At 45.4% G+C, this 22,642-nt stretch overlaps 1 protein-coding gene across 3 annotated transcripts in view; it reads right to left on the bottom strand.

Moving 5' to 3' along the window:
* Positions 1 to 8,678: 8,678 nt before the first annotated feature.
* Positions 8,679 to 22,642, bottom strand: part of IKZF3 (IKAROS family zinc finger 3) — a 136,337-nt gene continuing 122,373 nt past the window's right edge. For all 3 annotated transcript variants that reach the window (XM_056547762.1, XM_056547760.1, XM_056547761.1), the window contains one exon: positions 8,679 to 9,609. In XM_056547762.1, the coding sequence (XP_056403737.1) occupies positions 8,939 to 9,609 (671 nt within the window). In that variant the 3' untranslated portion in view covers positions 8,679 to 8,938. The remainder of the gene's footprint in view (positions 9,610 to 22,642) is intronic.

The raw sequence follows: 22,642 nt of genomic DNA on the forward strand, positions 1-22,642 counted from the left end.
TGGTCACTTCTCTTATTAAATCTATTCTCAAACTTCTTCCATTTACGAATTATGGAGACCACTGTCCAAAAATGCAGTAGCATTTTTTTCTTACCCTTATCCAGATCTGTGGCTCCACACAACCAATTCACTGAGCTCAACAGGCAGTTCTTTCCGCCTCATGGCTTTGTTTTTGCCCAGATAAACATTGTCAGCTGCGAGACCTTATACAGACCCGACTGTGTCTTTCCAAATCCCGTCCAATCACCTGAAGTTACCCCAGATGACTTCAATCAATGGGGGAGATTTATCAAAATACAATTAGAGGCAAAGTTGCTGAGTTGCCCATAGCAACCAATCAGCTCGCTTCTTTCATTTTAAAGCGGCCTTGTTAAAAATGAAAGAAGCGAGCTGATTGGTTGCCAATTTTTTCCTCTGGACGGGTTTTGATGAATCTCCCCCAATGTGTAGAAACATCTCAGAGATGATCAAGAGAAATGGGAGACCCCTAGAGTAAAATTCTAAGTTTCATAGCAAAGGGTCTGGATACTTGTGCCCATACTTAGCACAAGGCGGCAACATAACAAAATGTGAAAAAAGCGAAAGGGTCCGGAGGCTTTCTGAAGGCTTTGTATGTTCATAAACCAGTTAATACAGGAAGCCAACCACTGGATTATCATGTCAAGATGTCAAATCAAGTGAGCAACCCACTCGACAAGCCACCTTTCAATTCCCCATCACTGAACACAAGCTATTTGTTAGCGGAGATGTTTCTTTTCTCTACGGTGTGTTAGGAAGTCTAGTAGACCACCTGTGAGACGAGACGTGCAATGGCTGAGAGCCTTGTCCATTGGAGAATGGAGAGAACGACTTACAGATGCATAGTCCGTGACGACAACTGAGCCGTGAGTTTCACTTCCCGCTTCCAAACACTAAAATATCTTCCTGTGAGTCCCGAGAGAGACCATTCTACCCGCTCATCCACCTCTGAGGCGCTGGAGATCGGTGATGCCACAACATTCTTCTACGAGCAAAATCATTCCACTACTTCTTGACTGGGACTTTCAACATGACCGTCTTTTGGAATGACTCAGATAGCTTCAATTATCGGGAAGTCAATGCATTGATGGAAAGCACAGAGCTAAACGAATATTGTTCAAATAAAGTACAGGAACTGGACCCATCCCTAGAACCGGAACATTTCATTGTTACTCGTGAATGGTCTGCAGGGAGATTAGTAGCAGCTTCTACCAAGACTTAAAGGGGTATTCTGGGCAAAAACATCTTATCCCCTATCAAAAGGATAGGGGATAAGATGTCTGATCGTGGGGGGCCCGCCGCTGGGACCCCCGCAATCTCCCTGCAGCAGCCCGCATTCTATGCGTAGTTGCGTCTGAAGTTTCCGAAACCTCCGGGCTTCCGAGACTGGGATGTGACGTCACACCACGCCCCCTCCATTCATGTCTATTGGAGGGGGCATTGCAGGGGGCGTGGCGTGACGTCACATCCCAGTCTCAGAAGCCCGGAGGTTTCCGAAACTTCAGATGCAGCTATGCATAGAATGCGGGCGCTGCAGGGAGATCGCGGGGGTCCCAGCGGCGGGCCCCCCGCGATCAGACATCTTATCCCCTATCCTTTTGATAGGGGATAAGATGTTTTTGCCCGGAATACCCCTTTAAAGGGGTATTCCACTGGAAAAATATTTTTTTTTTTAAATCAACTGATGCCAGAAAGTTAAACAGATTTGTAAGTTACTTCTATTAAAAAATCTTAATCATTCCAGTACTTATCAGCTGCTATATGCTCCACAGGAAGTTTTTTTCTTTTTGAATTTCCTTTCTGTTTGACCACAGTGCTCTCTGCTGACACCTCTGTCCATTTTAGGAAATGCCCGGAGCAGCATAGGTTTGCAAATCTGTTTAACGTTCTGTTTTCTGCTGGAGTACTCCTTTAAAGTAAGGTAGAGACAGCTGTTTTCTTGTCCTTGGTACCTGCTTTAGTGTATAGTGTCATCTGGTACCTGCTTTAGTGTATAGTGTCATCCGGTACCTGCTTTAGTGTATAGTGTCATCCGGTACCTGCTTTAGTGTATAGTGTCATCCGGTACCTGCTTTAGTGTATAGTGTCATCCGGTACCTGCTTTGGTGTATAGTGTCATCCGGTACCTGCTTTGGTGTATAGTGTCATCCGGTACCTGCTTTGGTGTATAGTGTCATCCGATACCTGCTTTAGTGTATAGTGTCATCCGATACCTGCTTTGGTGTATAGTGTCATCCGGTACCTGCTTTAGTGTATAGTGTCATCCGGTACCTGCTTTAGTGTATAGTGTCATCCGGTACCTGCTTTGGTGTATAGTGTCATCCGGTACCTGCTTTGGTGTATAGTGTCATCCGGTACCTGCTTTGGTGTATAGTGTCATCCGGTACCTGCTTTGGTGTATAGTGTCATCCGGTACCTGCTTTAGTGTATAGTGTCATCCGGTACCTGCTTTAGTGTATAGTGTCATCCGGTACCTGCTTTACTGTATGGTGTCATCCGGTACCTGCTCTAGTGTATAGTGTCATCCGGTACCTGCTTTAGTGTATAGTGTCATCCGGTACCTGCTTTAGTGTATAGTGTCATCCGGTACCTGCTTTAGTGTATAGTGTCATCCGGTACCTGCTTTACTGTATGGTGTCATCCGGTACCTGCTGTAGTGTATAGTGTCATCCGGTACCTGCTGTAGTGTATAGTGTCATCCGGTACCTGCTTTAGTGTATAGTGTCATCCGGTACCTGCTTTAGTGTATAGTGTCATCCGGTACCTGCTTTACTGTATAGTGTCATCCGGTACCTGCTTTACTGTATAGTGTCATCCGGTACCTGCTTTACTGTATAGTGTCATCCGGTACCTGTGAATTCAGGTAGAAAAAACAGACATGGTGCATATCTACAATCTTGTATAATGATCTAATTGCTTCTCAGCATAATATCAAAAACTAACAGGTTGTTATGATACATTTTTGATCAAAAAGTACAAGCCCACTCGCCACGTCAAGGCCACCTATTTAGAATGGGTCCCTAATGTCCCTAGCATAAAATGGCGTAGCACCGGGCGGCGACCACCACCGCCGTGGCACCAGTGCCCACAGGGGGGGGGGAATGACCCACTGGCAGAGCGGCCCCAATGCCACTCAAACCAGTCTATGGGCCGCACCCCCCCACAGACACGGCGCCACGGCGGCAACGGACGCCGCACAGCACCACACCAGTGTGAACAAGGTGTTATAGCTCACTTACCATGCTCTCCCAGTCAGACTGGGAGGCTGCTAGGAAAGAAATGGCCCTTGTGTAGCTAACTACTACTTATATAAGTTTGGGCTGAGGGGGTGGGAAGAGTGCAGACACATGTTCAAAAAGAAAAAAAAAAGAAGGGGATAGAAAACACAAAGTGAATTCAGGTAGAAAAAACAGGCATGGTCGCACATCTACAATCTTGCTGCCGTGGCGCCGTGTCTGCGGGAGGTGCGACCCATGGACTGGTTTGAGTGGCATTGGGGCTGCTCTGCCAGTGGGTCGTTCCCCCTGTGGGCACTGGTGTCGCGGCGGTGGTGGTCGCCGCCCAGTGCTACGCCATTTTATGCTAGGGATGTTAGGGACCCACTCTAAATAGGTGGCCTTGACGTGGTGAGTGGGCTTTGTACTTTTTGATCATAACGTATATACTAACAACCTGTTAGTTTTTGATATTATGCTGAGAAGCAATTAGATCATTATACAAGATTGTAGATGTGCGCCATGTCTGTTTTCTACCTGAATTCACATTGTGTTTTCTATCCCCTCTTTTTTTTTTTTTTTTACATGTTGTCTGCACTCTTCCCCACCCCCTCAGCCCAACCCTATATAAGTAGTAGTTAGCTACACATGGGCCTTTTCTTTCCTGGCAGCCTCCCAGTTTGAAGGGGGGAGAGCTTGGTAAGTGAGCTGTAACATCCTGTTCACACTGGTGTGGTGCTGTGCGGCGTCCGTTGCTGCCGTAGCGCCGTGTCTGCGGGGAGGTGCGACACATGGACTGGTTTGAGTGGCATTGTGGCCGCTCTGCCAGTGGGTCGTTCCCCCTGTGGGCACTGGTGTCGCGGCGGTGGTGGTCGCCGCCCAGTGCTACACCATTTTATGCTAGGGATGTTAGGGACCCACTCTAAATAGGTGGCGTTGACATGGCGAGTGGGCTTTGTACTTTTTGATCATAACGTATATACTAACAACCTGTTAGTTTTTGATATTATGCGGAGAAGCAATTAGATCATTATACAAGATTGTAGATGTGCACCATGTCTGTTTTCTACCGTAATCCGGTACCTGCTTTAGTGTATAGTGTCATCCGGTACCTGCTTTAGTGTATAGTGTCATCCGGTACCTGCTTTAGTGTATAGTGTCATCCGGTACCTGCTTAAGCGTATAGTGTCATCCGGTACCTGCTTTAGCGTATAGTGTCATCCGGTACCTGCTTTAGTGTATAGTGTCATCCGGTACCTGCTTTAGCGTATAGTGTCATCCGGTACCTGCTTTGGTGTATAGTGTCATCCGGTACCTGCTTTAGTGTATAGTGTCATCCGGTACCTGCTTAAGCGTATAGTGTCATCCGGTACCTGCTTTAGCGTATAGTGTCATCCGGTACCTGCTTTAGTGTATAGTGTCATCCAGTACCTGCTTTAGTGTATAGTGTCATCCGGTACCTGCTTAAGCGTATAGTGTCATCCGGTACCTGCTTTAGCGTATAGTGTCATCCGGTACCTGCTGTAGCGTATAGTGTCATCCGGTACCTGCTTTAGTGTATAGTGTCATCCGGTACCTGCTTAAGCGTATAGTGTCATCCGGTGCCTGCTTTAGTGTATAGTGTCATCCAGTACCTGCTTTAGTGTATAGTGTCATCCGGTACCTGCTTAAGCGTATAGTGTCATCCGGTACCTGCTTTAGCGTATAGTGTCATCCGGTACCTGCTGTAGCGTATAGTGTCATCCGGTACCTGCTTTAGTGTATAGTGTCATCCGGTACCTGCTTTAGTGTATAGTGTCATCCGGTGCCTGCTTTATTGTATAGTGTCATCCGGTACCTGCTTTAGTGTATAGTGTCATCCGGTACCTGCTTTAGTGTATAGTGTCATCCGGTACCTGCTTTAGTGTATAGTGTCATCCGGTACCTGCTTTAGTGTATAGTGTCATCCGGTACCTGCTTTAGTGTATAGTGTCATCCGGTACCTGCTTTAGTGTATAGTGTCATCCGGTACCTGCTTTAGTGTATAGTGTCATCCGGTGCCTGCTTTATTGTATAGTGTCATCCGGTACCTGCTTTAGTGTATAGTGTCATCCGGTACCTGCTTTAGTGTATAGTGTCATCCGGTACCTGCTTTAGTGTATAGTGTCATCCGGTACCTGCTTTAGTGTATAGTGTCATCCGGTACCTGCTTTAGTGTATAGTGTCATCCGGTACCTGCTTTAGTGTATAGTGTCATCCGAAACCTGCTTTAGTGTATAGTGTCATCCGGTACCTGCTTTAGTGTATAGTGTCATCCGGTACCTGCTTTAGTGTATAGTGTCATCCGGTACCTGCTTTAGCGTATAGTGTCATCCGGTACCTGCTGTAGCGTATAGTGTCATCCGGTACCTGCTTAAGCGTATAGTGTCATCCGGTACCTGCTTTAGCGTATAGTGTCATCCGGTACCTGCTTAAGCGTATAGTGTCATCCGGTACCTGCTTTAGTGTATAGTGTCATCCGGTGCCTGCTTTATTGTATAGTGTCATCCGGTACCTGCTTTAGTGTATAGTGTCATCCGGTACCTGCTTTAGTGTAATCTGGTACCTGCTTTAGTGTATAGTGTCATCCGGTACCTGCTTTAGTGTATAGTGTCATCCGGTACCTGCTTTAGTGTATAGTGTCATCCGGTACCTGCTTTAGTGTATAGTGTCATCCGGTACCTGCTTTAGTGTATAGTGTCATCCGGTACCTGCTTTAGTGTATAGTGTCATCCGATACCTGCTTTAGTGTATAGTGTCATCTGGTACCTGCTTTAGTGTATAGTGTCATCCGGTACCTGCTTTAGTGTAATCTGGTACCTGCTTTAGTGTATAGTGTCATCCGGTACCTGCTTTAGTGTATAGTGTCATCCGGTACCTGCTTTAGTGTATAGTGTCATCCGGTACCTGCTTTAGTGTATAGTGTCATCCGGTACCTGCTTTAGTGTATAGTGTCATCCGGTACCTGCTTTAGTGTATAGTGTCATCCGGTACCTGCTTTAGTGTATAGTGTCATCCGGTACCTGCTTTAGTGTATAGTGTCATCCGGTACCTGCTTTAGTGTATAGTGTCATCCGGTACCTGCTTTAGTGTATAGTGTCATCCGTTACCTGCTTTAGTGTATAGTGTTATCCGTTACCTGCTTTAGGGTATAGTGTCATTCGGTACCTGCTGTAGTGTATAGTGTCATCCGGTACCTGTTTTGGTGTATAGTGTCATCCGGTACCTGCTTTAGTGTATAGTGTCATCTGGTACCTGCTGTAGTGCATAGTGTCATCCGGTACCTGCTGTAGTGCATAGTGTAATCCGGTACCTGCTTTAGTGTATAGTGTCATCCGGTACCTGCTTTAGTGTATAGTGTCATCCGATACCTGCTTTAGTGTATAGTGTCATCCGGTACCTGCTTTAGTGTATAGTGTCATCCGGTACCTGCTTTAGCGTATAGTGTCATCCGGTACCTGCTTTAGTGTATAGTGTCATCCAGTACCTGCTTTAGTGTATAGTGTCATCCGGTACCTGCTTAAGCGTATAGTGTCATCCGGTACCTGCTGTAGCGTATAGTGTCATCCGGTACCTGCTGTAGCGTATAGTGTCATCCGGTACCTGCTGTAGCGTATAGTGTCATCCGGTACCTGCTTAAGCGTATAGTGTCATCCGGTACCTGCTTTAGCGTATAGTGTCATCCGGTACCTGCTTAAGCGTATAGTGTCATCCGGTACCTGCTTTAGTGTATAGTGTCATCCGGTGCCTGCTTTATTGTATAGTGTCATCCGGTACCTGCTTTAGTGTATAGTGTCATCCGGTACCTGCTTTAGTGTAATCTGGTACCTGCTTTAGTGTATAGTGTCATCCGGTACCTGCTGTAGCGTATAGTGTCATCCGGTACCTGCTGTAGCGTATAGTGTCATCCGGTACCTGCTTAAGCGTATAGTGTCATCCGGTACCTGCTTTAGCGTATAGTGTCATCCGGTACCTGCTTAAGCGTATAGTGTCATCCGGTACCTGCTTTAGTGTATAGTGTCATCCGGTGCCTGCTTTATTGTATAGTGTCATCCGGTACCTGCTTTAGTGTATAGTGTCATCCGTTACCTGCTTTAGTGTATAGTGTTATCCGTTACCTGCTTTAGTGTATAGTGTCATCCGGTGCCTGCTTTAGTGTATAGTGTCATCCGGTACCTGCTTTAGTGTATAGTGTCATCCGGTACCTGCTTTAGTGTATAGTGTCATCCGGTACCTGCTTTAGTGTATAGTGTCATCCGGTACCTGCTTTAGTGTATAGTGTCATCCGTTACCTGCTTTAGTGTATAGTGTTATCGGTTACCTGCTTTAGGGTATAGTGTCATTCGGTACCTGCTTTAGTGTATAGTGTCATCCGGTGCCTGCTTTAGTGTATAGTGTCATCCGGTACCTGCTTTAGTGTATATTGTAATTCGGTACCTGCTTTAGTGTATAGTGTCATCCGGTACCTGCTTTAGTGTATATTGTAATTCGGTACCTGCTTTAGTGTATAGTGTCATCCGGTGCCTGCTTTAGTGTATAGTGTCATCCGGTACCTGCTTTAGTGTATATTGTAATTCGGTACCTGCTTTAGTGTATAGTGTCATCCGGTACCTGCTTTAGTGTATAGTGTCATCCGGTACCTGCTTTAGTGTATAGTGTCATCCGGTACCTGCTTTAGTGTATAGTGTCATCCAGTACCTGCTTTAGTGTATAGTGTCATCCGATACCTGCTTTAGTGTATAGTGTCATCTGGTACCTGCTGTAGTGTATAGTGTCATCCGGTACCTGCTTTAGGGTATAGTGTCATCCGGTACCTGCTTTAGGGTATAGTGTCATCCGGTACCTGCTTTAGTGTATAGTGTCATCCGGTACCTGCTTTAGTGTATAGTGTCATCCGGTACCTGCTCTAGTGTATAGTGTCATCCGGTACCTGCTTTAGTGTATAGTGTCATCCGGTACCTGCTCTAGTGTATAGTGTCATCCGGTACCTGCTTTAGTGTATAGTGTAATACTTACGGGGGTCTCCAGAGTTAGTATTATATAATACACAGGAGGTGAAGGATAATGTTAGTTCACATTTCCAGCCCCAAGTGGGTTTTCTCTTGGCAGCAGAATGACTTTAATAATACGACATCTAAGTTTACCCAGCAAAGAAGAGTCAAACAATTTGTTGGCTTCAAAACAACTTTTTCATAGTAAAATGTAAACAACCTTCTGGTTTACACAATGGGTAAAATATCAAAACACAAAAATATTAAACAAACAATAAAAATTGAGTACCGCAAAAGTTTTTTCAGTACGTCTAACTTTTACAGCCCGCCCCCTCATGACTTCACGCCCCGCCCCCTCAATGCAAGTCTATGGGAGGGGGCGTGACGGCCGTCACGCCCCCTCCCATAGACTTGCATTGAGGGGGCGGGGCGTGACTGCATGAGGGGGCGGGGCATTGATGTCACCAGCACCCTTCTCCAGCGTTTGGAACAGTTTGTTCCAAATGCTGAGCAGCAGAGTACCCCTTTAAGGCTTTAACACAGCAATGGATTTAAATAGTAATGTAAAAAAAAATGCAGTCAGTCCCATGAAAGCTTTTAAGGAGCCCGTATTACTACATACTCTTCATTTATATTTATATATATATGGATTATTGATTCAACATGATCATAGAACAACGAATAAAACGGGCTACTTCAAAGTCGGTGTTCACCACGTGCAATATGAGACGAGAACTCATAACGGTCCTGGCTTTGATGTCCACACATATTGCATTCAAAGGGGTCTCGAAATCCATGGCATCCCATGTGGATGGTGAACATGACGTAATCCAGAAAGAAGACATAACAGTGGTCACAACGGTAGACCCCCATTGGGAACCCGTCTTTGCTTAACAGCTCCAGAAGGTCACGCTGAGATAGCCCTGTATGTTTCAGGAGCTCAGAGAACCTAGCATGCTCCTTGGGTGGTTGAAGTCCACTGTTTGTCTGCACTGCAGTAGCATTTCGGTTGGGTGGATAAGGTGGTCTTTCTTCGTGGCTGCTTTCTGTGTCAGTTGAGTCATGAGCATTGGTGCCTGGGGATAGGCCATGTTCTCGAACTGGCTTCTTTTCCCTGAGAGGTTGAGGGGGCAAGTGACCATTGGGGATATCAACATGTGTGAGTGGCAGTGGGTAAATGCTGCTAATAACAGGCACCATTTCTACAGAGGGAGTGGACGGAGTGTGAATTACAGGACGTAGAACCCCTGGACCAAAGTAGGCCATTGGACCTATATTCTGCTCCAGCATCCTTTGAGCAACCAGATCGTGATCTTTGTCATACAAGAGACTGTTGTAGGGAACTTCAAAACATTGCTGCTTGTCTTCTGAGGAAGATAAAACAGAAAGCCAGTCATTATTGGTATTGTGTAAAAATAATGCCATGTTATTGGCTAGATACAACAGGGGTGGAAACTCCAAGGTGTAGACGGGATACAGGGCGCTCGACAACCAGGTAGCTAGACCATACGTTTATTCACCCATAATGCAACGCGTTTCACAGCACAGCTGCTTCATCAGGCATGCCTGATGAAGCAGCTGTGCTGTGAAACGCGTTGCATTATGATTGAATAAACGTATGGTCTAGCTACCTGGTTGTCGAGCGCCCTGTATCCCGTCTACACCTTGGAGTTTCCACCCCTGTTGCATCTGTACTTTACGAGACGTGGAGTGGCTGCGGACACCTCATTTTCTTAGATTTCTACGCCTTGATCCATTGTTGCACTTGGTGGAGTGTAACCCATTGTGGTAAGCGTGACAGTCACCAGAATCACTTTCGTGCAACAAATTTTCACGTTATTGGCTAAGAATTCAGAATTGTATTAACCTGATAAAAAATACAGTTAAAATCCTAATCCCAACATATAGAGGAAAGACCTCCCCACTGTCCCTGTTCTATAGTGATTACAGCCCACCTCCACCTCTGCTTCCGGCTTCACGAACGACACGCAGGGACACATATTGGAGTTTATTTACAAAGAGTATTGTGTAATTTTCTTTGTGGGTTTTGATTTCCGACAGGAATTTTCCCAAGGCCCCTCCCTACTAAGGTTTCCCTACATTTTGCACTTTTCCCTACATTTTGCTTTTTTTTTTTTACACATGCTCTGATCTGTCAAGTTTTCTGGTTGTTGGGATTTTTCAAAACTGTTGAGGACATGCCCCTTTTGTTGGGACCACGCCCACTTTTTCATTTTTCTTGTAAAATGGAGGGTTTTGTTTTTTTTGGTCACAAATTGTTTCGCATGATACGTGGAACACAATTTGGATGCTAAAAACCCGACAAAAAAGAGTCGGGATCACGTTAGCAAATAAACCCCATTGTCCGGCACCAGGAGGGCGGAATACAAATTCTTGCTTTGTTGAAGATTCAAATCTTCAGTTATGTAAGCTTTTTATTTTATCATTCTGGTGCGGAACAACGGGGGGGAGGGGGGCGGTTACGGGGAGATTTATCAAAACCTGTCCAGAGGAAAAGTTGCTGAGTTGCCCATAGCAACCAATCAGATCACTTCTTTCATTTTTGAAAAGGTCTCTGAAAAACGATCTGATTGGTTGTTATGGGCAAAGAATTTTTATTCTGGTCAGGTTTTGATAAATCTCCCCCACATGTTTTCCTGCATCTCCCTTCTCACTGTTAGGTTGGGTTCACACCACGTTTTTCAAATACAGTTCCCGTATACCTTTTCAATTTGAACCGTATTGAAAACCATTTGGAGTGACTCTCCATTATGCATCCGGTTGTGTCCGTTTTGCCCGTTTTTTTCCCGTACCCAAAATCGTAGCCTACCACGGTTTTTGGTCTTGGAGAAAAACCGAATTGAAACGTATATGTTTTTTTTTTTTCTAACATGGAAGTCAATGGGAATCGTACAGAATCGTATGTGCGTACTGTTCCATCTGGTTTTCACGATACGGTTTTTGACTTTACACAGTTTTTTTTCTTGGAATTTTTCAATCAAACAAGTGAAACTTTATTCATAATGGAGTGAAAAGTTAAAAACGTATACGTTTTTGTTTCTTAAAAAACGGATGCAAACGGACGTCATTTTTCAAACCGTATACGGATTAAAATTTGTATATACGTTTTGATACAGTTTTGTCCGGTTTTGAGGAATCTGTTTTTCTAATCAAAAACCTGATACGGGAACTGTATTGCAGGAACGTGGTGTGAACCCAGCCTTAGAAGAATACTTGATCACTACCTACAGCACCACCAGAGGCGAGTTTAAGTATTGCACAGTTCACAACCGCAAACATATTGGGTTCTTCTCGCTGCTTTGAATAAAAGATATAGGGGGAGATTTATCAAAACCTATGGAGAGGCAAAGTTACCCAGTTGCCCATAGCAACCAATCAGATCGCTTCTTTCATTCTTAACAAGGCATGTGAAAAATAAAATGATCTGATTGGTTGCTATGGGCAACTGGGTAACTTTGCCTCTCCATAGGTTTTGATAAATCTCCCCAAAAATCTCTGAAGGCCCACCACCAGATAATTCCCTATAAGTATTCCCTGTAGGTATAAACCTGACAAACCCTTTATTTCTTATAGTATTTATTTTAGGTTTTCTAATAGGGTAGTAGTGAGTTACAATGTAATTATGACATTTAGGATTTATTTAAAAGGTTTCAAAGCTCATTGGGATCAAGGGAATAAACTTAAAGGAGTTCTTCTCCCCTTGAAATCTTCTAAGATGTCTGATCGCGGGGAGCCCGCCGATGGGGACCCCCGCGATCTCCCTGCTGCACATGGTGTTCGTTTAGAGCGTCGGGTGCAGCGCCGGATGTCTGGGGTGCCGCAGCCGAGATCGCGGGGTCCCCTGCGATCAGAAATCTTATCCCCTATTCTTTGGATAGGGGATGAGATGTCTAAGGGCGGAGTACCCCTTTAAACTCCAAGTAAAGATGTGATGTAAGCAAAAATAAACAAGAATAAGAAAATAATTTATTTTATGTTTATTTAGGATTTAATATAGGGTAGTAGTGAGTTACAATGTAATTATGACATTTAGGATTTATTTAAAAGGTTTCAAAGCTCATTGGGATCAAGGGAATAAACTTAAAGGGGTACACCTCCCCTAGACATCTTATAAGATGTCTGATCGTGGGGGTCCTGCCGCTGGGGAACCCCGTGATCTCCCTGCTGTACCTGGCTTTTGTTTAGAGCGTCGGGTGCAGCGACAGTCACGCCCCCTCCCATCGACTTGCATTGAGGGGGCGTGGCTGTGACGTCGCAAGCCTCCGACCTGCATCGCCATTCATCCGGCATGGAGCGAAGTTCCCTCTGTGCACCGGATGTCTGGGGCGTCGCAGCCAAAATTGCGGGGGTCCCCTGCGATCAGACATCTTATCCCCTATTCTTTGGATAGGGGATGAGATGTCTAGGGGCAGAGTACCCCTTTAAACTCCAAGTAAAGATGTGATGTAAGCAAAAATAAACAAGAATAAGACAAGAATTTATTTTAGGGTTATTTAGGTTTATTTTAGGTTTTAATATAGGGTAGTAGTGAGTTACAAGGTAATTATGACATTTAGGATTTATTTAAAAGGTTTCAAAGCTCATTGGGATCAAGGGACTAAACTTAAAGGGGTACACCTCCCCTAGACATCTTATAAGATGTCTGATCGCAGGGGTCCTGCCGCTGGGGACCCCCGTGATCTCCCTGCTGTACCTGGCTTTTGTTAAGAGCATCAGGTGCAGCACTGGACGCTCGTGACGCCACGGCCGCTCCCCCTCAATGCAAGTCGTCACGCCCCCTCCCATCGACTTGCATTGAGGGGGCGTGGCTGTGATGTCATAAGCCTCCGCCCCGCATCGCCAGTCATCTGGCACGGAGCGAAGTTCGCTCTGCACAGCGGATGTCTGGGGTGCCACAGCCGCGGGGTCCCCTGCGATCAGACATCTTATCCCCTTTCCTTTGGATAGGGGATAAGATGTCTAGGGGCGGAGTACCCCTTTAAACTCCAAGTAAAGATGTGATGTAAGCAAAAATAAACAAGACTAAGACAAGAATTTATTTTAAGTTTATTTAGGTTTATTTTAGGTTTTAATATAGGGTAGTAGTGAGTTACAATGTAATTATGACATTTAGGATTTATTTAAAAGGTTTCAAAGCTCATTGGGCTCAAGGGACTAAACTTAAAGGGGTACTCCTCCCCTAGAAATCTTATAAGATGTCTGATCACGGGGGTCCTGCCGCTGGGGAACCCCGTTTAGAGCGTCGGGTGCAGCCCTGGAGGCTCGTGACCATGGCCGCGCCCCCTCAATGCAAGTCGATGGGAGGGGGCGTGACGACAGTCACGCCCCCTCCCATCGACTTGCATTGAGGGGGCGTGTCTGTAACGTCACAAGCCTCCGCCCTGCATCGCCATTCATCCGGCATGGAGCGAAGTTCCCTCTGTGCACCGGATGTCTGGGGTGCCGCAGCCAAAATTGCGGGGGTCCTTTGGATAGGGGATAAGATGTCTAGGGGCGGAGTACCCCTTTAAGCTCCAAGTAAAGATGTGATGTAAGCAAAAATAAATGACAGGAATTTATTTTAGGAGGTTTATGTAAGCAGGAAGCATGAATACCCCACGTATGACCTGTTTACCTCAGCTTTTAATGTAAGGCGAGTAGTGAATTGCATGACATGAAAATGGATGACATCAGGATAATGCAACATTATACCTGACACAGTCCCCGCACCTCAAGTTTATTTGCTGAATGTACCTCACCCTGGAACAGGTTTTGGCGCTACACAAATACACATATTCACTCGCTGAGCACCCTGACAGACAGGCTCCTGAGAAACATTGTGTGGACAAGGACCAATAGAGAATACGTAATCTGCCAAAGTGTCAGGTCAACGAGCGCCCGGACAATAGGGATGTCAACATCAGAGGGGTGCCTGTCACAGTCCTAAATACTGTACATAAGGCCCCCCAGCTATTCATTACACCTTAAGTATCATCTGTTTTCTGAGGACAGGTGAATGTGGTATATGTGCATTTTTATGGGTAGGATGTCATGAGCAAATCTGCTTCTTATGATAATAAGTATTAGGTTCCAAGGAGATGTCAATTCTTATAACAATGTAGTTCCCATGGGAAAAGATCTTTGAGCTACTTGAGGACGGTGTCAAAATAAGAAGTTCACTGAAGGGACTACACCCTGCCGGTTTTAGCCAGGGACTTAATCATGTTGCACCTAGGGTTGCCACTAGAGATGAGCGAACTTACAGTAAATTCGATTCGTCACGACCTTCTCGGCTCGGCAGTTGATGACTTTTACTGCCGAAATTAGTTCAGCTTTCCGGTGCTCCGGTGGGCTGGAAAAGGTGGATACAGTCCTAGGAGACTCTTTCCTAGGACTGTATCCACCTTTTCCAGCCCATCAGAGCACCTGAAGGCTGAACTAATTTACGCAGGATAAGTCATCAACTGCCGAGCCGAGAAGTTTGTGACGAATCGAATTTACTGTAAGTTCGCTCATCTCTAGTTGCCACCTGACCAGTATTTTGGCCACCCGGTTGGTATTTTTATATTAAAGGGGTTATCCAGGAAAAAACTTTTTTTTTTATTATAGCAACTGGCTCCATAAAGTTAAACAGATTTGTAAATTACTTCTATTAAAAAATCTTAATCCTTTCAGTACTTATGAGCTTCTGAAGTTAAGGTTGTTCTTTTCTGTCTAAGTGCTCTCTGATGACACGTGTCTCGGGAACCGCCCAGTTTAGAAGAGGTTTGCTATGGGGATTTGCTTTTAAACTGGGCGGTTCCCGAGACAGGTGTCATAAGAGAGGACTTAGACAGAAAAGAACAACCTTAACTTCAGAAGCTCATAAGTACTGAAAGGATTAAGATTTTTTAATAGAAGTTATTTACAAATCTGTTTAACTTTCTGGAGTCAGTTGATATATATAAAAAAAAGTTTTTTCCTGGATAACCCATTTAAGAAGACCAGCAATGCAAAGTCCGGTATTTATCCAACCAACCCTCCAACTCCTGGAATGTGGCACCATATACTATACCAGTGTTTCCCAACCAAAGCGCCTTCAGCTGTTGCAAAACTACAATTCCCAGCATGCCCGGACAGCTGTTGGCTGTCCAGGCATGCTGGGAGTTGTAGTTTTGAAACAGCTGGAGGCACCGCTGGTTGGGATACACTGACCTATACTATATACTACTATATAGTCCAACGTGCTGGGAGTTGTAGTTTTCGTTTGGGGCAGCTGCTGAGCCACAGGCTGTATCAGGGCATGCTGGGAGTTGTAGTTAGTAACTAACCTCAACTCCCGAATTTAATAAAAACAAAGTGATCAAAAAGTCTTATCAAAACAAAAATGGTACTGTTAAAAAACTGCAGATCAGGGCGAAAAAATTAGCACTCATACACTTATAAGGAGAAATAAAAAAGTATAAGGGGTCAGAATAGGACAACCCCCCCCCCCCCCTGCATATGTGTATGCGCAGGGGGGAATCGGCAGCCGTGTCATGCGGTGGTCGGACATGACCCCTGGCCACTGACTGGGCCCCATATGGGAGGTCGCGGAGAGCCCCAACGGTCGGACCGCTCTGTGGACTAAAACTTAGGGGATAAGTTTTCTTATCCCGGAGTACTCCTTTAAAGGGGTACTCCACTGGCCAGTGTTCCGGCTGCATTCGGAACATTTAGTTCCGAATGCTGTGCGCATGCTACGGGGGTCGGCCACGCCCCCTCCCATAGACTTGCATTGAGGAGGCGTGGCCTGACTTTACAAGGGGGTGTGACCGACACCCACAGCGCGCGCACAGCAACGCAGCCGGAACACTGGCAAGTGGAGTACCCATAGACTTCTATGGGATTCCGCACTCCCATTCACACTTCTGAATTTCCGCTTGCCGAATTCCGCAAGCGGAAATTCAGAAGTGTGAATGAGAGTGCGGAATCCCATAGAAGTCTATAGGCTTTAATTTGAGGTGGAATTCCACAAGAAGAAATTCTGCTGTGTGAATAGACCCTAGACTTTCCCTGAACTCTTCTCTAACGCTCAAGCTGGACAATCTCAGGCCTCCTCCATAAGGCTGGGTTCACATTGCGGAATTTCTGGGCAGAATTTCTGCCAGAGATCAAGATGGCGGCACTAGGACCGAGCGGACTGCATTGACGTCCCCATAGATTTCAATGCATTTCTGAGCAGATCTCCCAAAAGATCTTCCCAAAAATGCATTGCCGTCTATGGGGACGGCAATGCAGTCCATGCGGTCTTAGTGCCGCCGGCTAAATCTCCAGCAGAAATTCTGCCCAGAGATTCCGTAGTGTGAACCTAGCCTTATGGCGCCTCCATCAACAGACTGTGAATTACTTCACCCAGGGGATAACAGCTACTGGAAATATCAATATCCGCACAGCCAAATCAGCTTCGCTACAACATATCAAAACGAATGCTAAGAAAGTAAAAATCATGTGCAAAATATCCAGATATGTGGCACTAATAATGTGTGGCAAATTTTACGGGAAAAAATTGATGCTAAATTCTTTGACTATGGACCCCCAATGTGTGTGCTGACATACGCTTTTCCATAGACTTTACCATAACACGTTATCAGTTAAAAAACAACAGGAAAAAGGATTCTTTTTATACCTATTTCACAGCTGGGTTACTATGTGTACCATAGGTTCCGACAGTGCATTCCATTATATAGAATAGCATAGTCTATGTTGGCATCCTTTTGACCGCAATTTGACGGTAAACTTGTGTTATTAAAGAGTACCTATCATGATCTAAACTCTCCCTAATCCCACTCCCCCCCCATCTATCACTGACTCTCACTGACACTATTCCTGTGTTTCCTTTAATTCAAAACCCACTCTTTCTACTTGATTTATTGTCTTCTTGGCTGCTCATTCAGTCGTCCTAGTGTGAGGGAGGAAGGGGGCGTAGTCCAGCATAGAGGCTGTGAACACAGCAGCCGGCAGCTCTGAATCTTCTCCTCTCTGTTAACAACTGCATGTGCAGAGAGAAGAAAGATCGGAGCTCAGATAGTAAAATGAATGAGGGGATGCAGTATGGCAGAGTCAAGAGTATGCCCTGCTGTGCTATGAGCACAGTGCTGGCTCCTGCCTGTCTGATTGACATGTAGGGAGCAGTGCTGAGCTTGTCTGTGTCCTGGCTGCAGTCTGAGATTTAGGACTCCAGCATGAGTCTGAAATCTATAAAAAGGACTTGCGGCCAGGACTGGTAGGGAGACCCCTAGTGGTCATTTTTTTCAAAGTGGAAAATTAAATAGAAAGAAGCATATTTTTTAATAACATGCTATTGGAAAGTTATTCTGCATACATTAATCTATAATATATCAAAAGTTTTTTTTGATGAAAGGTACCCTTTAAATTCACATGCCGGGAAAAATTGAAAAAACTATAGTTACCTAGCCACAATCTCCTGCTGGTCCTCCGCAGCTCCCATACAGCTTGGAGCAGGACCAGCCAGATCATGCAATCCCTGTCCGCAGCGGTGTCCCGTTCCAGTCAGTGATTGGCTGAGTGGGTAGGTACTCATCTCAGAAGCAGGAAGAATACAAAAGATTAAGGGAGCTGGGAGGTACCAGGACTAGGTAAGTATTGGATTTTTTCCCCCGTCCCCAGCAGGATCTGAATTTTTGCAAACTGCTGGATAACCCCTTTAATGGAAGGAAGCAGAGGCAATAAATGTTCTGCTGTTCAGCTCAGGCTCAACCTGCTGTGTCGCCATCTTTACTTCTCTTTCCTTCACAAACAAATCAAAAGTAGGAGGAGGTGAAACCAGACAGGAGTAGACAGGGAAGGTACATGGCTCTTGATCCTTGTGAAGCAATGTAAAAGGCTTAAAGGGGTACTCCAGTGGAAAACTATTTTTTTTTAAATCAACTGGTGCCAGAAAGTAAAACAGATTTGTAAATTAATTCTATTTAAAAATATGAATCCTTCCAGTACTTATCAGCTGCTGTATACTACAGAGGAAGTTCTTTTCTGTCTGACCACAGTGCTCTCTGCTGACACCTCTGTCCATGTCAGGAACTGTCCAGAATAGGAACAAATCCCCATAGCAAACCTCTCCTGCTCTGGACAGGTCCTGACTGCTGGAAACCCCCCGCTGGAAACCCCCGCGATCTCTCCTGCAGCACCCCTGTCTTCTGGTGCACGGAGCGAGCTTCACTCCATGCCTGATGACTGTCGATGCAGGGGCCGGAGGATCGTGATTTCACTGCCCCGCCCTCTTGTGATGTCACACCCCACCCCCTTAATGCAAGTCCATAGACTTGCATTAAGGGGGCGGGACGTGACGTTACGATCCTCCGGCCCCTGCATCGCCAGTCATCAGGCACGGAGCTTGCTCTCTCCGTGCACCAGATGACAGTGGGTACTGCAGGAGAGATCATGGGGTTCCCAACGGCGGGACCCCCGCGATCAGACATCTTATCCTCTATCTTTTGGATAGAAACCGTACACGTTTAAAAAAAAAAAAAATGGTGGTCTATGGGAACCGTACAGAACCGTATGTGCGTACGGTTCCATCCGGTTTGCACCATACATTTTTTAAACTTTGCAGGTTTTTTTGTCTTGGAATTTCAATCAAACAAGTGAAAGTTTATTCATAATGGAGTCAAAAGTAAAAAAAAAAAAAAAAAAACGTATACATTTTTTTCTTAAAAAACGGATGCAAAGCGGCCGTGTTCAAATAACTACCAGAAAAATACATGCGTAGTCAAAACCGGAAGCAAATGTAAACAGGGTGGGTAGATAATGGGAAATTCATACTACAGAACTGTATACAGTGGTCCCTCAACATACGATGGTAATCCGTTCCAAATGGACCATCATTTGTTGAAACCATCGTATGTTGAGGGATCCGTGCAATGTAAAGTATAGGACAGTGGTCTCCAACCTGCGGACCTCCAGATGTTGCAAAACTACAACACCCAGCATGCCCGAACAGCCAACGGCTGTCCGGGCATGCTGGGAGTTGTAGTTTTGCAACATCTGGTGGTCCGCAGGTTGAAGACCACTGGTATTGGAGGTTATACTCACCTGTCCCCGACTGCTCCGGACCGTCACCGCTGCCCTGGATGTCGCTTTCCTTTGCTGTCGCCGCGTCCCCGGGGTGTCCCCGACGCTCCAGCAAGGCCTCTGCTTCCCCGGCATCCTCGCTCTCTGTCGCCGCCATCATGTCGCTACGCACGCCACTCCTATTGGATGACGGGACGGCGCGCGCAGCGACATGATGACGACAATGGAGAGCGCTGACGATGCAGGGGATCCCTAAGAGGACGCGCCGGAGCCCCGAGGACAGGTAAGTGATCGTCAGCGGACCACACGGGGCACCGTAAACGGCTATCCAGTGGCAGCTGAAGCAGTCTGCGCTGCCGGATAGCCGTTTATGCGATGGCCCCGACATACAAAAGCATCGTATGTTGATGCTGCCTCTGAGAGGCCATCGCATGTTGAAATGATTGTATGTTGGGGCCATCGTAGGTCGGGGGGTGGGGGGGGGGGGTCACTGTATCCGTATGGGGGTCAGCAGTAATTTTAGGTTTCAGTTTTCTATTACGTTACAATCAGAACAGACACTGGCAGTATGGAGGAGACTATCTACTGCTGTCTGCAGATTACACCTCTAGTTATTATTTTTAGACATGCTGTGTATGACTGTCATGGCCGCTGTCTCATAGATATTATTCCCCTCCGGAAAATCACTGAAAAAGGAAAGAAAATGGCAAAATGATGCCTGGTCCAGAGGCTGCAGCACACAATAACTTATAATGACAGACACAATGGGAGAATTATCGAAACCAGTGCAGAGGAAAAGTGGCTGAGTTGCACATAGCAACCAATCAGATGGCTGCTTTCATTTTGCAAAGGCCTTGTTAATAATGAAAGAAGTGATCTGATTGGTTGCTATGGGCAACTCGGCAACTTTCCCCTGCATAAATCTTCCCCAATAACCTTTAACCACTCGGCTTTTTGCTGACTGGTGATAAAATGGCTTATTAACACCTTTTTTTACCTCCTTCCTTCTCGTGGCCTTTAACACCTCCTCCATATTGGCGTTAATCCCTCTAACCACTTACACTTTCAGCCATTACAACATATCTCCTGAACTAGACGAGATAAAGAACAACACCAGAAAGGTTTCTATTTGCTTCTAGAGTGCAGGACAGGCTATTATTTAAAGGAGAACTCCAGAATATAAAAATTGGCCTCCATACTGCCAGCAGAAAAAAAAATAAAGATGTACATACCTTCCTTCCCTCCCCCGGGGCCTCCGGCTCCGGTCTCCACCGCGATCCTCTTCCTGGTTGCCGATGGTCGGCAAGTCACACTGCCGCTCAGCCTATCGCCAGCCAAGTCGGGACTTCGCTGCGGCCGTTGATTGGCTGAGCGCAGTATGACTCGCCGACCACCGGCAACCAGGAAGAGGATCGTGGCGGAGACCGGAGCCAGTTACCGGAGGCCTCGAGGGAGCGAAGCAAGGTATGTACATCTTAATTTTTTTTACTGCCGGCAGTATGGTGGACAATTTTTATAATCCGGAGTTCTCCTTTAAGAAAAATGTAGATGTTCTGGTGTATGCCTTGAGCTTGCTAGTTTTAGCTGATGTGGCAGACATGGGTTTTTAGCCATCCTGATTTAAATTTCCACACTGAAATTATTTTCTACAGCTGTCTACATTCTCATTAAAGGAGTACTCCGGTGGAAAACATATTTTTTTTTTTTTTAAATGAAATGGTGGCAGAAAGTTTAAGAGATTTGTCAATTACTTCTATTAAAAAAAATCTTTATCCTTTCAGTACTTATTAGCAGCTGTATGCCACAGAGGAAATTCTTTGCTTTTTGAATTTCTTTTTTGTCTTGTCCACAGTGCTCTCTGCTGACACCTCTGTCCGTGTCAGGAACTGTCCAGAGCAGCATAGGTTTGCTATGAGGATTTTCTCCTGCTCTGGACAGTTCCTGACACGGGCATCAGGTGTCAGCAGAGAGCACTGTGGACAAGACAAAAAAGAAATTCAAAAAGAAGATTATTTCCTCTGAAGCATACAGCTGCTACAAAGTACTGGAAGGATAAAGATTTTTTAATAGAAGTCATTTACAAATCTCTTTAACTTTCTGGCACCAGTTCATAAAAAAAAATAAAAAAAGTTTTCCACCGGAGTACCCCTTTAATTCTTTTGACTTTGCAGAGAGAGGGCGTGAAGTCTCATCTCTGCAGTTGACCTAATGAGATCTATCACCTGGCCAGAAGCCTAAACTGCTGAGGCTTATATGTTGGTTGGTGTCCGTTCACACCATGTGCAGTTTTCATGTGTTTTCTTTTTCAAATTGCATTTCTTTTTTTAAATACTGGCATGAAGAAAAAGGGAGTTGACCTATTATTGAAGATTAATAAATATTAAAAGCTTTCGAGCTGTATTCACGTGTTGAATTTTTATTTCATTTTTTACACTTGTTACTAAGTTTTGGCTGTTTTTTTCCCCCCCAAAATTATGGTAAAAATGACACGATTTTACCCTGATATTCCAAATTGCAGTAAAATAGCTCCATTTTTGCAGCCATTATGGGAAAACATTGCAAGAATACTACACGAACACACCACAGTGGATGGGGTAGATAGGGGAAGATTTATCAAAACCTGTGCAGAGGAAAAATCGACCTGTTGCCCATAGCAACCAATCAGATCGCTTCTTTAGTTTTTCACAAGCCTTTATAAAAGTTAAATAAAGGATCTGATTGGTTGCTATGGGCAACTGGTCAACTTTTCCTCTGCACATATTTCAACAAATCTCCCTGTATATATTTTGATAAAGAGATAGCAGCAGCAGTATAAAGATAGAGCTGAGAGAGAGAGGGGGGGGGGGGGGGGGGGGGTTGGGAGCTACCAAGAGGGATCTGATAGGTGAAGATGTCATCCTGAAATTCACCGGAAGTCAGCTTGACCCAAGACTGACCAATCCCTTTGACACATAAAGCCAATGCCATTTTCTGATGGCAAGAATGCTGGTCACATGACCCAGGTACAGTAAGAAAATGCATGGATGCAGAAGCTGCACTAGATTCGGCAGGTTTGGCCAACGTTCATCGCGCAGTATGTGAGATACATCGATACATCTCTGGTGGACAATATGCCTTAGATCAGTGGTCTCCAAACTGTGGACCTCCAGCTGTTGCAAAACTACAACTCCCAGCATGCCTGGACAGCCGTTGGCTGTCCAGGCATGCTGGGAGTTGTAGTTTTGCAACAGCTGGAAGTACTCAGTTTGGAGACCACTGATCTAAGGCATATTGTCCACCAGAGATGTATCGATGTATCTCACATACTGCGCGACACTTAACAATAAAAACATTACACTTGCACATCCCCCC

The sequence above is a fragment of the Hyla sarda genome, chromosome 12 (genome assembly GCF_029499605.1).
Source record: "Hyla sarda isolate aHylSar1 chromosome 12, aHylSar1.hap1, whole genome shotgun sequence".
Classification (NCBI taxonomy): Eukaryota; Metazoa; Chordata; class Amphibia; order Anura; family Hylidae; genus Hyla; species Hyla sarda.